The sequence below is a fragment of the Lissotriton helveticus genome, chromosome 2_1 (genome assembly GCF_964261635.1).
Source record: "Lissotriton helveticus chromosome 2_1, aLisHel1.1, whole genome shotgun sequence".
Lineage (NCBI taxonomy): Eukaryota > Metazoa > Chordata > Amphibia > Caudata > Salamandridae > Lissotriton > Lissotriton helveticus.
In genome coordinates, this window is record NC_136059.1 from 1,731,785,204 (window position 1) to 1,731,807,371 (window position 22,168).

Consider the following 22,168-nt stretch of genomic DNA (forward strand, 5'->3'; position numbering starts at 1 on the left):
TATTTTACTGGAAAGAGTGAAAATAGATAACCTGTAAAAATGAGACGATAAAAAGATTAATAGACATAAATAGTGTTAGTATCTTTAAATACTGATAATCTTGGCATGAGGAAAGTCAAAATAAATATTTCAGGTGAACATTCCTACAAAGCTGATATTCCAACTCTGGCTGTATGGTGTGTATACCCTAATCGGAGGGGTTACTTTACTTGCAAACCTCCACTGAAAGTTTTCCCTATTGTTTTAATTTTCATAACATTTATGAACATTTGCAACGTGCAACACAAGAAGTGTCAAAGCCAAAAGGTCTGGTGTTGGCTGCCAACCCTTTGGCTGTAAGGTTGTTTGTTTTACTTTGGGTTTTACAAAACCTTATTATTGAGTAAGTTATTAGCCCTCACCAATATGAAGAAAAACAGTAGCTAAAACCAAAAGTACATATTTCGCCTCAAAAACACTAATTTCCATTGCAACCTCTGGCTCTTAAGGGGTCTAATTTGTGTGTTGATGTACACCTTGTTAAAGGGCAGAATGCGGACACTCTCAGTGCAGTTGAAGTGGGCTTAACTACTGTGTCAAGCTGTCGCTGTAGTGAGCGGTAGAAAAATGTGAATGACACAATAACAAACCAATGGATGAAGACGGCTGGCTGGCAAACACTATAACTACAATATACATAGAATTTAGGTAAAATCAAAAGGTCTTAGATACAGTAGAGCCTGACCTAAAAACGCAAGGAAATTGAGTAAGGCAATAAAAAATACTTTATTTATTATTCATAAGAAAAAGTCTACATGTTACAATTTTTCCCATTCTCCTCAGTTTATTGCAAACATTGAGTCAATTATAGGACACCAAGTTAATTACTTCACCATAACACCATAACACAACAATTTACACATATCTCCCTGAAATGGTACAATAGAAAACTGTCCAGCCACCAGGTGGTCAGGCCAGACATTGAAGTGGGTTGTACAGAAACTCAGTTTCTACATTTGTTTCACACATGGACGTTTGCATGTAATGAAGCAGAGTAAATATGTCCTGTCAGTGGCTCATGTCACAGTGGTATGCTACTTTCAGATTCTGGTTTACTAGTTTCCTGACAGATTCCAAATTTCAAAAGCAAAAATGCACTACCTTAATTCTCCCCTTATACTGCTCTCAATACATCCTCTACCTCAACTCCGACACATTTCAAACATCATTCTACTACTCATTCCAATGCACTACCCTATTTCTCACCCTATACCTCTATCAATACATCCTCTACCTCCACTGTCTCATTCATTCCAAAACTCATACGACTACTATTATCCGAAATATAACCCTACTCCCTACTACTCTTCCTTGCATGGTCTCTTACCTATTTTACTATTCAGATCTCCCAAACAAGCTTTTCTAAACCCTTCCTTATGGATTTTCCCCATCCACCTCCCTTTTATTCACCCCAAGTCTCCTCCTACTGCTATGAGCTCCCCCCACAGAAAAATCTAAATCCTTCCCTCTTCTATCCCTCCACTATACTTTTCAATCCAAATAACAGACTAACAGGTCCACTACTCAAATTACTTCCATATTTCACTATACTATTTCACCACTAATCCTTTATGGGTACCTGAGTAGCGTGCTATTCGCAGGAAAAGCGCGTGGACGCCTTGTCAAGGGTAGTAACCCCTATATAAATACAATTACAATACAAGTGCAGGTGCCATTTCATTGAAACGTGATTTAAAAAAGAAGTACTAAACATGACTGCAAGCTGCTCAGTGGAAGACCAACGGTATAAAATTATGTAAAATATCATGTAATGTTCAGAATGCAGCCCTGGGGAGAGAGCAATTACGTCAACTAAGTCTGGTTATCAAAAACGACCATCTAACTTCCTGCACGCGTTAACAGTTCCTAGCACCAAGAAGTCCCAAATAACCTTATCATGCCTTTTAGTCTGTCGAGTAAGAAAAAATTAATCAGTCTCGATGTACTAAAAAAATAACCTGTTAACTGAAAAACATAAAAACATGTCTTCCCTTTTTCCATAATTCACACAGGGCAACAAGTATCAGCAAGGTACCACCCAACCTGACTTTTATTTTGGACGCAGGTATAGCTTTTTAGTGAGCATGGACGCAAAGCAGGGCACCTGCTTCTTTCCAATTGCATTGACGTCTTTGCACACGTCCACTCGACGTGCAGACACCTTCCGGTTCACCAGGGTCAGCAGTTCAAGCATTTCCAGGGAGGAACCATATTGTTTCATTGTACGGCAAAGATCTTGAATGTACCAGGAACCGTTCACCGTTTCGCGGTGGGAATAGTAACCTGGGGGAAACACAGAATAAGAGGGTTACAAAGAGGTGCGATAAAGCGGTCTAACGCTTAATCAATTCCAGTTGCAAAGCAAGTAATGTTCATTATTCCTAGATTATGCTGTTGGAATCCTTTTAATGGTAGTACTGAGGTTCTAACCAAATAAATAAATGGGAGTTTATTTACTGATGTTTTGCATGGGTGCGCATTGCGCAGGGATGCACAAAGCATCGATTCAATTTACTTATATTACCTGCATTTTGTATAGGGCTCAATCTCCTATGGGAGTATCCAGGCACAGAAGCAGGTGTGTGGAGTTAGCCTTGGCAGGGTAATTACTTAAAAAGCCAGGGGCCTCATTTATGAGCCATTGCGTCACTTTTACGCCGCCGGTGCGTCACTTTTTGTGACGTACCAGTGGCGTTAAAAATGCGCCTTGCTGCGCCATATTTACAAAGTGACGCATCTAGGTAGATGCGTCACTTTGTAAACCCCTGCACCACATTATACTTGCGCCAGGTATAATGTATGCAAAGGGGGCGTTTTGACGCAAGAAAGGGTCAGGGAAGTGACGCAGTGAAATCTATAAGATTTCACTGCGCCACTTCTAGGACACAAATGCGTCAATTACTTACGCCTGCCTCACAGCAGGCGTAAGATAATAATAATAATCCACATTTGTAAAGCGCACATTCACCCGTAAGGGTCTCCAGGCGCTGGGGGCCGTCGGGGAGATTAAGCGAGCTATTGCTCAGAGTCACATGGTGCTGGGCTAACCTGCCGCCGGAGCCGGGGATCGAACCCTGATCTTCAGATTCCAGCGTCAGTCGCCCTGGCCGCGGCGCCACACCTCTCCCCTGACGCAGGCCCTTTCACATGGGGCTTGCCCCATGTGAAAGGACCCATTGCTGGAGTTGCGTCACTTTTGTGACACACTCCAGCAATGCGTCACTTTTGCGCCTACGGAGACGTCAGAAATACTGACGTATCTGTAACTCCTTGCGCTATGATGCCTCATATTATAAATATGACGCATCAATCATGTCGCAAGGAGGGCGCACTGAGAAGTGACGCATCGCTGCTTTCACGCAGCGATACGTCACTTTTCATAAATGAGGCCCCAGGTCTTCAGCTTCTTGCGGAATTCAGGAGGGAGGAAGAGGCTCCGATGAGTTGTTGAGGTTGTTTGTGTTTTAGGAGCAATATGTGAGAAGGCACGACCTCCTGATTTACTTTTGTGTATGAGTAGTGTGTGTGCTACTGAGAGTCCAGCGGAATGGCGGTGCCTGGAGAGGGTGAGAGAATTGTACTTGGCTGTTCAAGCAGGCAGGGCCTGTGTTGTGAAGTTCTTTGCACATGTGGGGGAGGAGTCTGAAATGTGCAAGCCTGTGTATCAGGAGCCAGTGGAGATCCCTTAGGTGAGGTGTGATGGAGGCATGGCACAGGAGACTGAAGAATAATCTGCCTGCAGTGTTTGGGGCTGTCTGGAATCTTTTTGTGAGTTGGTTGGGTATTCCTGTCTATAAGGTGTTCCTGTAGTCCAGTCTGCTGGTGATCAAGGCTTGGGTGACCATTAACTTGGAGCTGTTCAGAAGCCACTTGAAAATCTTCTTCAACATCTTCAGGGTGTGAAACAGAGATAACAGGAGCGGACGTTTCCAGTTTATCAACAATAATTCAAAGGTTTCTATCTTGCGTACTAGGCATGGGAACAGATCCAAAATCAGTTGACTACTAAGTGGAGTCTCACAGCAAGATGTCCTTCCTGAAAATCACCACTTCGGTCTGGCCCGTGTTCAACTAAAGACAGTTGGACTTCATCCAGGTGGCTTCTTGGTCATGCATGCAGTGAACTTGTGCTGGGTGTTTTGTCTGAGAAGGACAGTATCAGTTGTGCGTCATCTGCGTAGGTAAGGATGTTGATGTTGTGAGCCCGGATGACGTCTGCCAGCAGGGTCATTTATATGTTTAAAAGGGTGGGACTAAGCGCAGAGCCCCGCAGGACTCCGCAAAGGAGTTTCTTTCTTCTGAGGAGTATGGTAGAATGCTGACGGGTTGGGGGTCTTCCAGTGACAAATGTGCAGATTCACTAGAGGACATTTTCTTGAATGCCTATGTCCTGGAGTTCTCTGTTCAGAATGGGATGGGAGATGGTTTTGAATGCTGCAGAAAGGTCTAAAAGGATGGGGGCTGTAGTTCATCTGTGATGAGGATTATCTGGAGTCGTCTGTAGCTGCAACAAGGTTGGTCTCAGTGCTGTGGTTCGATCTGAAGCCTGACTGAGTGGCATTGCGAAGCTAGTTGTTGGCGAGGTGGTCCAAGAGGTGTCTATTAAAGGCTTTCTCCAGGACCTTGGCTGGTCACGGAAGAATGGATATTGGTAAGTAGTTGGCAAGTTTGGTTAGGTCGCCTGGGTGCTTCCTCAGGAGGGTGTTAAAGGATGCGTGCTTCCAGGTATCTGGAAAGTTGGCTGTGCTGATGGAGGTGTTGAGGATGTGTGGGAGGGCCTTGCTGATGAGGGTTGATCCTTTTTTATGGCGTGATGGGGCAAGGACTCAGCGAGGCCCCAGAGTGTATGGTCTTCATGACTACTGTGATTTCCTCTGTACTTAGTGCCCTTTAATGGTCTTTTGTGACCTTTGTCTGTCACCAGGAGGCTTCTGGCAAGGTTCAAGGATCCGGTTGTGGGGCAAAGTTGCTGTATATGGTTGTGATCTTGCTAAAGAAAAAGTACAGTTCTTGAGATGTGTTGATGTTGCTAGCGGCTGCTGTGGGCGCAGTGAAATCCCTGACCATAGGTGATGATTTCTTTGCTGCTGTTGGAGCTGGAGTTGATGTGTTCGACTAGAGCCTTTCCTTGGTTTCCCGTATTTGCTGGTGGAACATTCTCAGGGTGGATTTGAATATGCCTTTTTCTACTTCTCCCTGGCTTGTTTTTTTCCACCCCTGTTCTTGTTGTTTGCAGTGTATTTTGATCATTCTGAGGTGCGTACAAGAAGGCCTGTGTTGTTGTTTTTGCTACGTAGTTTCATTTGCTGGAGGGCAGGGTGTTGGCACAGGCAGTGATCCATTTGTTGAACTTGTCAATGCCATGTGCTAGGTGGCTTGTATGCTCCAGTTGGTTCTTGTGGCGAGCGGAAGTCCAATCAACCTCTGCTAATTTGCTCCAGTGTAGGTGTCCTGGGCCCGTTGTGCAGATTCTTGTGAGATGATGGATGCTGATTGCGAAACTTACCATGCCATGGTCAGTCCAGTTGACTAGTGTGGATGTGTTGACAATTATTTTAAAGGACATGAAGACAGGATCCAGGATGTGTCCTGCGTAGGTTCCAGATTTTGCGTAGGTTTTGCAACTGAAGGTGTCCATGAAGATGATGAAAACTTCTGGGTCTCTGTTGGCAGTCTTTCCTGACGATCCAGCAGGGATGGTTACAGCGATGTCTCAATGTTGCGTCCGCAACTTTTCCATGAGGAACAGTGTGTCTGGAACAGTGGCTGCGTCCAGCAGCTCCCAGATCTCCATTGTGTGTTGGCTGAGTGAGAGGGTTTTTATGGAGCATTCATGATATTGGTCTGTAGGAGGTTCAGGTGAAGGCTCCCTCAGTATTGTGTGGTGCAGCAGCAGTGTTGGGTGGTGGCAGGGGTTGAGGGCATGCGGGAGGGTAGTGGTGGTCCAGGGGAGGACCAGGTTTTCTGGTACTTGGCACAGTCAAGTCACGGACAGGCACAGATAGGCTACCCTGTGGCACTCCTTCGGCGTTCTGCACTGCAGCCACCATTAAGTAGATCCTGGAAGAGGGGAGGAGTGTATGGCATGAGGCTGAGGAGAACACAGCTGTCAGGAGAGCAGGAAAGAAAGTGGGGGCACAAGGAGCAGGTAAGGAGCGGGGAGGATCAGCAGACATGGCAGGAAAGGAGTGTAGGAAGGAACACGGGTGGCAAACGAGATAGGGCAGAAGCAGTGGCACAAGGGGCAACAGCAGATTAAACAAAAGCACAAGAATGGACAAAAGCAGACAAAACCGAGGAATGAGAGAATGAGAAACAAGCAAAAGCTAACAAAACATAGGCACAAAAGCGGGGGAAAAACCTGACAATACCGAGGCACAAAAGCGAAAAAACGGGAAAAGCAGACAAAATAGAGGCACAGCCTGATTGAAGGATGAAGACCAAAAGTGGCAAGTAAAAGACAGCAGAGGAAAGAGGGACAAAGGTCACAGGGAGAGAAACAAGGCAAGAGGGCGAGGGAGAGAGAGAGACAGAAGAATCAAGGTAGGTGCCTCGAGGAGCTAGAGCCAGGTCCTCAAGGACAGTGATCAGTCGGGGGACTGGTCACAGGTGATTGGGGTAGGCCCACAATGCCTTTTTCTAAATATGATAGTAATGTTGCCTGCTCTACTCCTGCTCGAAGGAGGCGTCATACTTACCATCCTCTTCTGTGAAGCTGTCTTACTCCTGAGGCTTCCACCCCAAACTGTCTCTCATGATCCACCGCACTGCAATGACGATTCAGCTGAAATTAGCTCATTGCCTATACTGTATTTATGCTCCTGGGCTATTTAGAGACCTCTATCCTATGTTTCCTTCCCTTTCTCTATTTCAGAAGACTCAATTTAAGTCCTGCATTTCCCCCAGTAGGGTTTCTGGCGCAACCCTTAGTCCATCTCTTTAGCTCGTCTCTGGGTTGCATCTAGTGTGGTCCCTCGCTTTATTTGATTGTTGGAGTTCTCTTAAATCTTTTATTTTTTTACTGCAAATAGTATCTTTTTAAACTGATGGTGTCAGTTTCAAAGAGAAACGAGTTCCCAGCTAAGCCCTCGGCAATGTTACTGACAATGATCAGAATGAGTGATAGCACTGATACATTTGCACCCTCCGATGCAACCCCTTATTTATCCCGAAAAATCACAACCACACAGAACCCTTTCTCCACACCACTTAGCCAGATCCTACCCTGCCTCACAGCCATGGGACTATGAGGGAGGTCTGTCAGTTTCATTATTCGTTTTATGTAAATGTCCAATTTTTGTACAGCACTTGATCTTCGTGTTAACTCAGTTCTCGTTTTTTTTATTTTTTATCTCAAAATATTTTTTTTATTGAAGTAAATTTGACATATACAAAGATAAAAACATTTGTCACAATTCTTGGCTGTTACGCCAAAGTATACTGTCTGGCTTGTGGTGCGTTTTTGACTCAAAATTATGTTTTATAACAGGTAAGCACAACCAGACATGCAGCAAAGACACAGATCAGCATGCGCCAGACCAACATCTTTAGGGAGCACTTGTATGGCGCTACTGACCTATGAGTAAAATTCCTCAGCATTACAAGCTTTAAATCATCACTGCAATGAGGACTATAAAGGATTCTTAGTAAAAAAAAAATGACAACAGAAAACTTTGTCATGGCTGTGAATTCAGTACAAGTGTGAGCATTTTATCAGTTTTACTACTTGGAATTCAGTTCAATATTGTGCGCATGTCTGTCAGTTGTTGTCTACTTTAAAAGGTTTGTGTCCATTGGTAGAGTCCATTTTATCGACATACTGGGTTACGGAGCCATACAAGTTAGTGAATGATTAAGAACATTACTACAATAGATTATGACATCATCGCCTATCAGAGGCCAGCTAAACACCCCCCAGGCCCTTGCTGAAACACGTTACCTGCAAATGTTACCCTTTAGCTTCTTCCTTTCTGAATTGTTTACTTTTTTTTCTCCCCTTTTTTAATTTTTTGTAATGTTTTTATTAACAACAAAAATTGCAACAAATGTCAGTGGAGCTCTCAGCATAAGACGTACGTGTACATTAAAGCATCAATGTACATATTTAGCCTTGATATGCCAGATACATTGTGCAGTTCATAATAAGTTGTTGTAAAACTTTATTTCGGCCATTCAGGCCATAAAAGTACATGAAAGACAATCCCCAAAATTTTACACGGAATATACAATAATTACACTTTCATATTATATACACTATTTAAAAAATACAAACTTTCAAATTCAGTTTTCTAAAAAAAAAAAACATTACACTCCACTCTAAAAATGAACAAGAGGTTTCATAAAAATTAATTCTCCCCTAAAGTTGCTTTAAAAGTTCTCTCCTGGTATGCCACATGTCATTGAAAAAGCGAGATACCACAAATACAATTGGAGGATCAGTATCATATTTTAAAACTCTAAAAGCCTCTGCACAGCGTGTGAACCCTACATTTTTACATAGTTGGATTACCCAGCGTTTGCGGGGTAACACATAAGCCGGGCAAAAGAACAACACATGCAGATCGGTTTCAGCCGTTATTTTACAACTGGGACACATACTCGAGATCTCGGGAGCCCATGAACTAGTGTACGCAGCCAAAGGTAAATTCCCCAATCTGAATTGCAAGTACAATTTCCTAGCCATAGGTGGCTGGATTACTTCTAAAAAGGGTTCCTTCGTGTACACCTCTATTACTTGTAAAAACTCCATTGTCAACCTGCCCTCTCTAGCGCGCTCCTGTAGGGACAGCAGATTGAATTGCCTGAAATGTTCTTCGAGATCCGCCCTGGATATCGTAGGGCAGGATAGCTCAGGAGACAACCATAGCTCCGACCTCCCAAGCCTGTTCGAAAGACTCTAATATGGGCCAGCCATGGTATTCTACTGGGATTAAGTCTGGGGAGGAGCTCCTTCAGCTCTTCTTTATACGGGTTCAGCTCGGGGGTTGTCCAAAGCCTCCGCCAGAATGTCAAGGGCTTAAGGGCCATCTCTTGGTCAATTGGCCTCATACCCAAGTCCATGCGGAGGGGAACTAGAGGAGTGCTCCGTGGTAGACCTATGAGCTGTCCCATGAAGTTATTTTCTAGCTTCACAAGGTCCATAGAAGAACTATGCCCCCATAGCTCCGCCCCATATAATGTGGCCCCTCTTGCTTGGACCTTGTACATCTCCACTACAGGGGCCGCTGGCTTGAAAACGAATGATCTCCACATGCTTTGGTCATCTGGGGGCCCCACCCAAATTGTTCAGACAATGTGATACCCATATAATCAAAGGTCGTTACTTTGTCAAGGAGGGTGCCATTAAGAGAGGAGTTTGGACGCATGCTTTTTTGAGGGTTAAAGACCATACATTTGGTCTTATATAGATTAATCTCCAAACCTCTCATATTACAAAACTGTGCAAACCCATCCAAGATGCGTTGGATACCTAGAGGGGACTTGGACAAGGTATCGTCCGCAAACATCAACGCGGGTATCCTCCCAGTGGCAAGCTTTGGGGCATCAGTGTCTTTTATATTGTTTAAAAAAGCAATAAGCCCATTGATGTATAGGCAAAATATTGTGGGGGATAAAGCGCATCCCTGTCTCACCTCCTATCTGACAGGGAAGCGCGAGGGGAGTTCCCCATGTTTTCTGCATCTAACCTGTGCATAGTTGTCTGTGTGTAACCTCACCAGCACATTAAGAAGGCATGGAGGAATACCAAGCTCATCAAGCACCTCCCACAACTTCTTTCTAGGCACAAGGTCGAAGGCCGACCTCAGATTAACGAATATAAGATAGAGGCTGCCACCCTCCATCTTCACCGTTTTCCAGAAAAGTAGCTGTAGTCTGAATATCTAGTCCATGGTTGATATACTTGATCTGAAGCCGGCCTGGTAGGAGGTCAAGATTCCCTGATCCTCCATCCAACCCTGTATACAGACCAATAAGACCCTGCCCATCAGCTTTTGGGTGTTATCAATTAGACTGATGGGTCTATTATTATTAGGTAGAAGAGGGCAACCCTTTTTAAATATGGGTACTATCTCCGCACCTTTCCAGGTGTCTGGGGATTTATCCCCTTCAAAATACCGTTGAATAAGGCACACAGATAAGGGGCTCAAACAATGGGCTCCTCCCGGAAGAGGTCCCCCGGGAGTTTGTCTAAACCCGGGGCTTTAGTTAAAGCATTTTGAAGCTTCATCAATGAGATGTCCCTGTCTCCCTCCTGACAGTACTCCAAGATATTGCTCGAGATATCTGGGCTTAGGGGTACTTCCGCCTCGCAGTCATACAGAGACCCAAAGTGTAGTCATACAGAGACCCAAAGTGTAATTCCCATACTTCGGGCGCAATATTAGGCTCTATAACTGCACGTACCTCCTCCTCCTCCCCAATGATAACTAGCCTCCAGAACAATTTAAGGTAGTTATCCTTCAGAGCAGTCCCGAGGGTCTCCCACCTTTCTAATTTCCATTCTTTCTTTTCCTGCTGCAAGATCTTCCTATGCTTTATTCTGGCTAGTTTAATATTTGTCCTATCTTTGGCTTTCACCGATTGCACAAGCTCTTGTTTTGCATTGCGGTATTTGCTATTATACCAGGAGCATTTAGGTCGATCTATTTAGCTCTTGGATGTTTCCGGATAAAATGTATCTGCCAACTTTTCTACTAACTTCTCGTGAATTGTTTTAGCTTTATCTCTGTCCTCTATGCGTGCCTCTACCTGTCCCAACTCCCTCATTCTGCCTGTCATCGGTATTGGAAGCTGATAAACTTTTGCCAGTTTGGGGGGAGATTGCTGGACACGGTTCCATCTGACTTTCCTTCGATTGTTGGTGGTTACTAGAGCACCGGTGCTAGTTGCCGGGTATGGACAGAAGTTAATTGAGCCCAGATTCCCCAGCTTCAATGTTACAATCAGAGCATTGTGATCACTGTCCTGTCTCTGTTGTACATAGAAGTCTTGAACTTTCTCCCAGGTTCTCGTTTCCACCATGACATAATCAATTAGCAAAAGCTGGCCATCGCAATTGAATGTGAATGTACCAGGAAGGTCAGACTGTGTCCTCCCATTGCAAGCCCTCAATGAATGGGACAGAGTACATGAATAGATTTGCATGGCTAAAGGGGACCAGACTTTTATTGGGGTGATCTGTGGATCAGGAATTGACCAGTAAAGATCTTCTTCTGAGGCAACCTCCTGGGAATTGTCAGTTAATGGTTCGAATTGACAATTAAAGTCACCTCCTATAATCATCAACATTTCCAGATCTAGGGTTGGGATATAGTGGCCAAGATGGTCTATGGTGGCAGATTCTAGTCTGTTAATCACAGGCCTAGAATAGACATTAATTAGGGCAATTTTCTTCTTGTCTGGGAATGCCAGTAAAACACATTGAATATCGTTAATAGGAGTTACCAACTGCTCTGCCTTGCACCCGAGATGCGTGCCCACCCAGATCGTAAGTCCACCAAACGGGCGCCCCCACCCCCCTTAGTAGCCAAGATGTTAAATGGCGCGAAGCCTACCCTCTGATGTTCTTCACAGGCCCAGGTCTCTTGGAATAGGCAAATATCGTGATTGTCCACAAAAGACCCCCAGTCTGGACATATTAATTTATTTGTCAGTCCTGCTAGATTCCACAATAGAATTCGTAGATCGTTACTCCTCAGTGCTACCCCTATTAGTGCCTCCAGGGGGAAGGAATGGGGAGAGGGATGTGCAACCTGATAGACCCCAGCTTTTTTTTCAACTACTAAACTGGTCGCTCCCATTTCAATACAGCTCAACTGGGTTTCGGGAAGGATGGAAACAGCCTCCTCAGTCAGTTGGCCACCCTCCAATTCTGAACTATGCCAGTGGTCTAACACCCCACCACTAGCTCCATTCTAACCTCCCTCAGAACACTCTTGTTTAGTAAATTGGTTGGGATGCTGTTTCTCACAAATATTGCCATTAAGGTGACCCCTCCCTAGTCAGTCAACCTCTTCCAGATTTTCATATCTATTGCGTACTGCAATATTGTACAGAGGGCGTCTGTTGGGTTACTCCACCTTCCTTCCATACGCGGTCCAGGGCCCACTGGATGGATTAACGGGAATGCATTGTCTCTATGGTTGGAGTTTGGTTGGGGGTAGAAATAATCCAACAAGCGTAGACTTATTCCTGTGGGTGTATGATGCCCTGTTTTAGGGGTAGATAACAATCTGCTTACGGTATTGGGGTTGTTAAAGTTAATCACAACGCACTCCCCGGACTCAGTTTTTCGAGCATCGCCCAGCCAGCCTACTCTGCGGACCATGATTATCTCCCCTGCATGGGCATACTCAAAATGCCTAAACCTTGCGAGCCAGAATAAGCATTTGTTCCTGAGGTGAGGCTGAGATTCTTTAGTGTTATGGGCAATTGGAGGGATGCCTGACATTATGGCGACATAAGGGGCACATGCTGGCAGAAGATTAATGCTAGGGAGGGAGGACACCATATTCTCATTGTTTGAAACCTGGGTCAGTGGTGCGGCTTGTTTACTAGTAGCCTCCCTGTTTATAGTCTTAGCCTTAACCCCTCCACTTGCTTCCGTTGAACTCCTCCTATGGCTAAGATCTTGGGTAGCTGTTGTAGTTTTAGTGCTTGACTCCCTTTGCGAGCCACAGTTTGGGGGGATCTCAGTTGTGTGTGCCCCCCCACCATGTGTATGTGTTAAGCCATGGGCAGCCTCTGAATTTCCATTATCAGACCCTCCCCCTGCTTTCCTCATCACAGGGTCGGTTTGCACTATGGCTCCTGAGCCCTCCCAGACTCTTTCCAATCTCTCTAAACGGACTACTAGAGGTGCTATTTCTTCTTTAATAGTAGCTCTTAATTCCATTACAAGGTCAGCCATTAGATTGTTTACTCATGGTGGTTGTTATGCACCTGAGTTGGCTATTTGAGAATTGCCCTTTATCTACTCTGATTCATCAGATCCCGGTGTGTCAACCTGGTTGATCACACATGATTTTTGTTTTTCGGACCCTTTCCTAATGCTGCTTTACGTTTCCCTTTATTTGAGTTGGTAAGCGTGCTATCCCTAAGTGGTTGCTTCCTGGTACGATCAGGTCACGGCGAGGGCATCATGGTATGTGTTTGCTTATCTTTGGCCCCAATTGGCGATATAGGAGAGTGACCAGAGGGGGGGAGTGACAATGAACTATGCTGCGATATTTCAATGATAGTTGGTGACGGGGTCGCCTTAGACTCTAGTGGGGAAATATCCAGAGTAAGGGATAACCTTCTTTCTGTCCATTCTATTTATGTAGACACCACCCCGATGGCCCTCTGGAGCATTTTGTCTATGGCAGAGGTTGGAGGCTCACATGATGGTTTATTTCTGTTGGCAACTACCCTTTATCCCATTTTCCCAGCAAGCGTCCTTACGGCTCTCTTGCAAAATATGCCTTGTACCACCATTACCCAGATGTAAATAAACACCCCTGCGGGTTCAGGAAAGGATCAGAATCCGAAAACAGACCACCTATCGTCTCAATTAATACAGTGATGTCGCCCAGTTCATCTGTAACAAGTCCTTCCCTCCAAGGTTGTGCTAAGTCAATGCCGCCGCAATGGTCCAAGTAAAAAGAGGAACATACAAGTGTTGTTAGCTTTGTAGCAGAGTCAACAAGTTGATATGGGCATATGAGGTAGAAAGAGTCTTACCCCTTGTATTCACCGCAAAACTAGAAGAAAATGCAGCTGCTCAGGGGTTGGCCCTGCCCTGCCTATTCCTGTCGCTGATGGGCGCAGACGGGCCCGCCCTTGGCCCGGGCACGCCCATTCGCGTCCCACCTGCGGAGGTGGCCGAGCCTTTTGACCTGCCCCCGGGCGTGAGTGTGGCATCACTGTCGCAGGGGCTGCTGGGGGATGGAGTTCTGCCGTTGCCCTCACATCGCGATTTTCAGCGTGCTGGCCGTTTCCCTCACGGCATTATCTGGAAAGTGCTGGCCGTTCCCCTCATGGCGTGCGCTGGTGCTGGAGAGCTGTTCCCCTCACGGCAGGAAGGTGAGGCCAGTGAAGCCCTGAAGAAATACAGGATGTAACACTGGTGAGGAAGGGGGACACAAAGGAAGGTCCTGGCGCAGCAGCATTATCCACGCCTGGAGTACCAGAGAGCATACTAATCGAACTGAACAATACTCAAGGAGAGACAGCAGTGCGGGGAGGGGTGGTGGGGCAGTCATGGTTGATGCCTTATTGTTTGGGGTGAGGGAGGGGAGTATATCCAACATACTTGGTACATAACTAAGGGAAAATAATGTGATCGTCCAAGTTGTCATGTACAAATGGGGCCCGGCGAGGGTACTGACAGAATCAGCATGTCAAATATGTCGTATTGCCTGCCCCTGTCTAATGTATACTGCTACCTTAAAGGAGTTTTGATGCATGCTGTATATAAGGCAATAAATAAATACAGGATGTACTGTGTGGCCTTCTACTGTATGAAGAGATGAGGGAGGATGAGGTTCCGTAAAAATTATTATGATGTTCTGGGCATTGCCGAATATGGATAAGTTTGGTATCTACGAACCGCAAAATGATGAGTTCGGCAAGTGTGCGAATTTTCGCTACACTACCTGCCAGGGTTCGCCTAATATTACGTGTTCTTCATCTGAACCCTCGGGTTCCATTTTAGATACAGCATCCATTTTGTTTCTTGCCCTCACGTAGTCAGCGAGCAGGTAACTGTTCGCCCCTTGACCCTCTAGTTCCCAAGCCTTGCGGAAGACGCATATTCCTTTCATGCGTCTTTATGGCCGGAGGAATGACACAGCAAAGGCAGATGGCTCAGCTTGAGGGTAATCTGGCCGTGCCGGCCTATTGTGACAGCCGTGCAGGCGATGGGATCCAACTCTTTGATCCTACGATCATGCTTCCTATATTACCCCCACACTCTTTTCTCTACACGTGTCTGACTTCCTTGCACCTGCTCTTGTCTCTTCTTCTTTGTCATTTACAAACTCTAATGGGTGTGCCTAATGGTGGGAAGATGTACTTTTACAGTTGGGAACCGGCATGGCTATTGTAATTATGTTCCGGGTTTCTGAACACATGAAAGCGACCCTTTTGAAGTCTACTGTGGGAACTGAATTGTAATCTTTTGTCCACATGTTATGCAATGGCAACATTCTGTATAAAAGAGAGCGACCAACGTATACAATTTGAAGCAGACTCGCAGAACCTACATGTTCATGTACTTCTTATGACTCCTGTTTCCCTGCAGTAATAAAAGCTGATCTTTGACGCCGAAGGAAGTGTCCCGTGTCTCTGTAGTTTGTGCGCCGAAACAGGTATCCCATGAAGGTTATAGGTGTTGTTCCCTGGCACCGCTGGTACTGTTAAAAGTCCAGTCCTTCAGTTGGCGCCCAACGTGGGGCGACTTCAGTGGTACCGGTCCAAAGCCTGATGATCGTGAGGAACTTCGTGTGAAATCTCCGAGGGAAGGTGCACCCCGCTTCATCGATCCTGTTGTCGAAATAAGTGGCCCGAAGTTTTTCCCTGCGAAGATTCCCGCCTCCTGACGGCTGCGACGGACCGATGCCCTGACTGTCGACCTGTCTTCGACGCCCGGCGCAGACCTTATGTACAAGCGAGACGATAGACGGGCCTTCCTGGTGCCGCCATTGAAGTTCTGAGTTAAGTATTTTGTGGGTCGCTCCCAGTCCTTAGTGGTTGTTCTAGCTTCTTGAAAGCTTTGTGGTTAGCCTTTAAGGCTTTGTTGTAATAGCTCACCGAGCCTTGTAATAGCCTCCTCAGGCTTTGTGGTTAGCTCTCCGAGCTTTGTGATAGCCTTAAGGCTTTGTTGTATTGCATGGTTCCATTGCATTTGTAAAGTCCACATTTGTAAAGCGCACAATCACCCGTAAGGGTCTCTAGGCGCTGGGGGCCGTTGGGAAGATTAAGCGAGCTATTGCCCAGAGTCACATGGTGCTGGGCTAACCTGCCGCCAGAGCCGGGGATCGAACCGTGGTCCCCAGATTCCAGCGTCAGTCGCCCTGGCCGCGGCGCCACACCTCTTCCTCAATGGTTCTTAGTATTGGTCCTTAGTATTATTTGACAGTTGCAATTGCCAAAAACCGAGGGTTTTGACTTACACGAGGTTTAATTACTTCGGTAATCCTTGAAGTTTGATACTAGGTTAGTGTGCACGATGCCTAGCCATAGTGGTTTGTTTCGTATTTTCAAATGTTGCGCAATGGATTCCCGGTTGGAGGACTCGTGTCCGATACCTCCAGTTGGAACTCCGATACATGATCTTTATAGTCGACATGGTGTAGGTCCTATAATCTATAATGATTACTGGGTCCGTTATACAAAGAAAGACGGTGACCTTAGATGGCCACCACATGGAACTTTTGAACTTTCGATTTTAGATAATCTTGAGGCTAAATTATTTTTAAAGAAAGCTAGGCCAGCTATGTTTGATTCCTTTCGGATATGGCGTAAAGAGGCCAAGCAGAAAGAAATCAAACAACTTAAAAAGGATCAAAAGCAAGGGTTTGTTCCGATAATGCAAGCTATACGAGAATGTAAACAGGAAAAAGAAGAAAAGGAAATGGAAATCTCTACTAGATTGCATCATATGAAAATAGATAAATGTTACCCAGTTTTACCGAATAATCTAGAAAAGAAAGAAGAAGATTTGAAGGAGGATTCCTTGTTATCATACTTGATGAAATCACCACCTCCTTATGTACAGGGTGCTACTGCTCCTGTAGCTCCTCCTATAGCTCCTCCTGTTGTTCCTCTTGTTGCTCCAGCGGCTGCGGGCCAGCCCGCTGTTAACCCTACGTTTGTTCCACCACCTGTCCTTGTTCCTACTGCTCCTGTACCTGTACCTTCACAGACTGTTGTTTCTGCTACTCCGACTACCTTGTCCGTTTCTACTATGCCTTCCTTCACCTCCAGTGTTGTTGCCCCTGTTTTTCTTTCTCCTTCTGTTCGTAAGCGTGTTCCTAACTCTGTTGCTACCCTTTATTCACCTCTTTCTGGTCCATTATTTTCGTCTGATTCATCTGAAACTCCTCAGAGACGGAGTCAGATCCCTAGTGGTAGGGAGAAAGAGACGTTAACAACCATGGCACATAGGTGGATGAAACATCCTGCTAATTACACTCCACGTGTAGTCTTTGATACATTTTCTCAGTTTAATGAGCCTACGCAGAGATTCGTGTTTGAGGAGATGTGTAACTTTTTGAGGGAAGAATGGTATAATGATGATGTAGATAATGTACCGTCCGACATAATTGAACTTCAGAGTCACTTTTCAAACGGTATGATTATAGGAGACGATGTACGACGTGCCGTGGAACGCTTATTAGCGTTTAGATCCACAGCACATTCTCGGGTATCAGCAGATGATACCACCGAGAATTGGAAAGCGGTTCCTGGTCAATATCCCATGAGAGAGGTTCCGCCACTGTGGGTGCCTGGTGATCCTAATGCAAACCCTGTGGTTCTACCACATTTTCGAAGGGTATGGATACATCTTCCATGGAAACGATTGGAAGTTTTGCAAGTGAAGCAATCCTTACCTGATCCGCGTAAAAACCCGGCTGGTTATTATAAGGAGTTATCACAACTGGTGGAAGCTTCTATTATGAACCTTGCCGATATCGACATGTTGTTTGGCAATATTGTACCGCAACCAGTTTGGGCTAAAATTCGTCAAGCCAATCACGCAGTTGAATTAGGCGGTGATTGGGCTGCACTGCTAGCGGCTGATGCATTACAAGTTGGTGGGGCTAAGCCCGACCAGCTAATCTTAGACTTGCCGCAGAAAATCATTACGCTCATGAAAACTATCATGCCAGCGATGAAGGTGAACTGGGATAAGTTATCAGCTTGTAAGCAAAAGAAAGACAAGAGTGTCTCGGATTTCTTTACAAGGTTTGAGGAAGCGTTTGTCGACCACAGCGGCCAGGACATGGGCGCTGAGGGAGGCTAGCGGTTATTCGTTGACAAGTTCGTATCGAATTTGCTGCCTGAGCTATGCAACAAATTAAAGAATTCAGAGAGTGCGTGGGCAGTTTCAACCCCTGCGCAAATACTAGCAACAGCCCAGTATTATGAGAATAGGGAAAAGGAAGAAAGTGATCGTGTAGAGAAGAAAACGAAGGAGCTCAAGACAAAGGTTTTGTTACAGCAAGCATACCCTCCACGATCAAACCAAACTGATTCACAACAGCAGTATCGACCACGAGCACAGCCCAATAGGACACAGCCGCGTTCTGACAATTTTGATTATAGATTTTCCCTTGGGTATAATCAGTGCGCATATTGTAAGAAAGAGGGACACCTAAAATATGATTGTCTTGCCTTACGGGATCGCCTAAATAGTGTGTCAGCACGAGGAAATCGTGGTAGTGGTCCCCAACAGGCATCACGAGGTAGAGGTCGTGGTTCATCCCACAATCAGAGTGATCGTTATCAAAATCAATCAGATGCAAATAATTGTTTTGACCAGCGAAATGCAGGGTCAGTCCGATCTGCACAGTATAATGTGGACGATTATTACGTAGAGCATGAGACTGTTGTAAATGACCATTATTAGGACAGCCAACGACAAAGAGAGGGAGTAGTGTCAGTTCCGGTCGATCAGAGTGGGCCTTACGTTGCAGTGGCTACATCGGGTGTAGTTGAGCCTTTTCTGTTAGACACTGGTGCGACGAAAAGTTCCATCATGCATTCGAAACTCCCTGGCGCACCTTTGTCTGGCTTAACGAACGTTTCCGTTGGATTCTCTGGCGCTCCTGTTAGCAACCCAGTCTCTAGTCCTTTGCCTCTTATGATTGGTCCTCGTGAGCTAACGGCTCCACTGATTCTATCTACAGGTTGTGGTGAAAATCTTTTGGGCCTGGATTTGTTGAAACGATTATATGCAACATTGTATTGTTCCCCCGAAGGAGTGGAGCTTACATTGGGACAGAGAGTGATCTCTCCAATGTATTTATCAGTCGACAAATTCCCACCGGAATTGAGTTCCCTCCCTGCGTCCTTATGGGCCACAGGTCCTAATGATGTAGGCTTGTTAGACATTCCACCCTATGTGATTCAATTGAAACCAAATGCGCGATTACCGCGTTTACCTCAATATCGTATTTCTCTTGAGGGCGAACGAGCGCTGTTAGCAATCGTTCATGATCTCATTGGAAAGGGTGTTGTTGAAGAAACTCGTGGAAATGTATGTAATAGCCCTGTATTACCAATTCTGAAACGAACTGACCCAACTAAAGCTCCTGTGTATCGTTTCGTAATAGACTTAAGAGAAGTAAACAAAATAGTGGTTCCACAATTTCCTGTAGTGCCCGACATTACGGCCTTACTAACAATGATTCCGGCATCTGCCTCCTGGTTCACAGTGATCGATCTAAAGAATGCTTTCTTTAGCATCCCGATTGCCGAGGAAAGCAGAGACCTATTCGGATTCTCATTAGGTGGTCGCAGTTTTAGGCTAAAACGCGCTCCACAGGGCTACTGTGAGAGTCCGTCAATCTACAGCCAAGCACTTAAAGGTCAACTTGATGCCTTTGTATTACCTAAAGGTGCAGCTTTGATTCAATACGTTGATGATCTTTTAGTGGCAGCTGATACAGAAGCTATTTGCAAAACGGCTACAGTATCATTGTTACACTATTTACATAACTTACACCACAAGGTATCGCCTTCAAAGCTACAGTATTGTTGTCAAGAAGTTACCTATCTAGGTCACTTATTGTCAAGAGAAGGGAGAAGGTTGACCCCAGAGAGAATTGCAGCGATTTCCCGGATGACTGTGCCAAAAACCCAGAGAGATGTTCGTGCCTTTTTAGGTATTACGTCCTATTGCAGACAATGGATTCCAAATTTTTCATTGTTGGCGAAACCATTGATAGCCCTTACGTGCAAGGATGTTTCATCCCCATTGCCTTGGACTGAAGAGTGTCAGAAAAGTTTTTCTGAATTACGTGATGCGTTGTGTTCGGCTCCTGTGTTGGGCACTCCTGACTACAGTAAGCCGTTTACACTATACGTTCACGAGAGGGACGGTTGCGCGTTGAGTGTTCTGACACAACCTTTTGGTGGTAAGCAACGCCCATGTGCCTATTTTTCTTCGACTTTAGACCCAGTAGCAAGAGCCTTGCCAAGTTGTTTAAGGGCAACAGCGGCAGCTGCGGCGTCCATTCGACAGTCCGCAGGTTTAGTCATGAATAATATGCTCACGGTAATGGTTCCGCATGCAGTTGACACTCTATTGAATCGAACGAAAACTCAACATCTGACGAGCGCAAGATTGTCTGGATATGAGTTGACGTTGCTGGCCAGTCACATACGGATAAAACGATGTAATGTGTTGAATCCAGCAACATTGCTGCCGATCGACACAGAATCAAGTGGTGAAGCAGTACATGACTGCTATCTCAGAACTGAAGAGGAAACTAAGGGTCGTATTGACCTAAAAGATACTCCATTGACAGATCCCGATGGTACTTTGTATGTGGATGGTTCTTGTTTCAAGTTGCCGAACGGTGATGTGACGACTGCGTATGCTGTAGTTACATTGAGAACGATTGTGGAAAGCGAAAGACTAAGTCAGAATTCGGCTCAGGCTGCCGAGTTAATCGCTTTGACGAGAGCGTGTGTATTGTCTAAAGATAAGCGGGTGAATGTGTTTACAGATAGCCAGTACGCGTTTGGTGTGGCACATAGTTTTGGACGATTGTGGAGAGAGAGAGGATTCCTTACGTCGCATGGCACGAAGATTCAACATGGTCAGCTTGTAAATGATCTTTTAGATGCATTCACATTGCCTAAACAAGTGGCCATAGTCAAATGTAGCGCACATCAGAAAGTAACAGATGATGTGGGTCGTGGAAATGCGTTTGCAGATGAAACGGCTAAAGAAACGGCTAGAGATTTAACGAACAGAATGTATGTTACGAGCTCAGTGAGATGGCCAACAGAGACTGGTATGTGTGAAGACACATTTGAAAGTGTGAAAGGAATACAGAATAAAGCCACTGAGACGGAAAGAACTAAATGGAGAGAGAGCACGGGAAGATTGGATGAGAATGGATGTTGGGTTGATTTATCAGAGAAGCAGAGATGGATGTTACCGGATGCGTATGTGCTCGCTGTTGTTACAATGGCTCATGGTATGGCACACATCAACACTAAAGGCATATGCAAGTTGTTGTCTCATGTATGGAAGAATGATGGGATTACCAAGTGCGCCGAGAGAGTGGTTAAGAATTGTATGGTGTGTTTGATGCACAATCCTGGTAAGGGCACCCCCACTCCACCTGGCCATTTTGCCCCTCCTACGTACCCCTTCGAAGTTATCCAGTTGGACTTTATCCACATGGACCGATGTAACAACTTGAAGTATGTGTTGGTTGTGGTGTGTGCATTCTCTAGGTGGATTGAGGCCTACCCCCTTAAGGATAATACGGCTTTATCCACGGCAAAAATTTTGCTCAAAGAATATTTTCCCCGCTACGGAATGCCTCGGGTCGTATGGTCGGACAACGGAAGTGAGTTTGTTGGGAGTGTGATGAAGAGTGTGTGTCGCGGTTTAGGGATTATACAAAAATTTCATAGTGCAAATCATCCACAATCAGCAGGATTGGTGGAAGGATATAATGGCACTTTAAAACTGAAATTGGCTAAAATTCAGGCAACAACTGGTTTATCATGGCCCGACGCTTTGCCTCTGGCTCTCCTGTCGACCAGGGCAACTGTACACTCTCGAGTAGGGCTCAGCCCATATGAGATTGTCTTCGGTCGTCCTGCTAATGTATGGGGAGTCCCAAGACCAAAGGAATTTGACAGAATTGAATACCCTATGTTGATTGATTATCTCTATGATCTGACTGCTAAATTGAGTTTGATTCATCAACAGGTCTTTGAGTCTCTGCCGTCACAAACAGAGGGTCCTGGTCATCGACTTCAACCAGGGGACTGGGTCCTTGTTAAAAACTACGGACAAAAACGAAACCTAGAACCAAGATTTGTGGGTCCGTTTCAAGTACAGCTGGACACGAGGACGGCGGTTCGATTACACGGACGCCGGAACTGGGTACATGCTACC

At 45.4% G+C, this 22,168-nt stretch overlaps 1 protein-coding gene across 1 annotated transcript in view; it reads right to left on the bottom strand.

The window, feature by feature from the left end:
• Nucleotides 1-746: 746 nt before the first annotated feature.
• The window catches only part of CASP6 (caspase 6), a 215,652-nt gene continuing 194,230 nt past the window's right edge, over nucleotides 747-22,168 (bottom strand). Inside the window, exon 8 of the mRNA XM_078676677.1 lies at nucleotides 747-2,322. Within this exon, the coding sequence (XP_078532803.1) occupies nucleotides 2,090-2,322 (233 nt within the window). The 3' untranslated portion in view covers nucleotides 747-2,089. The remainder of the gene's footprint in view (nucleotides 2,323-22,168) is intronic.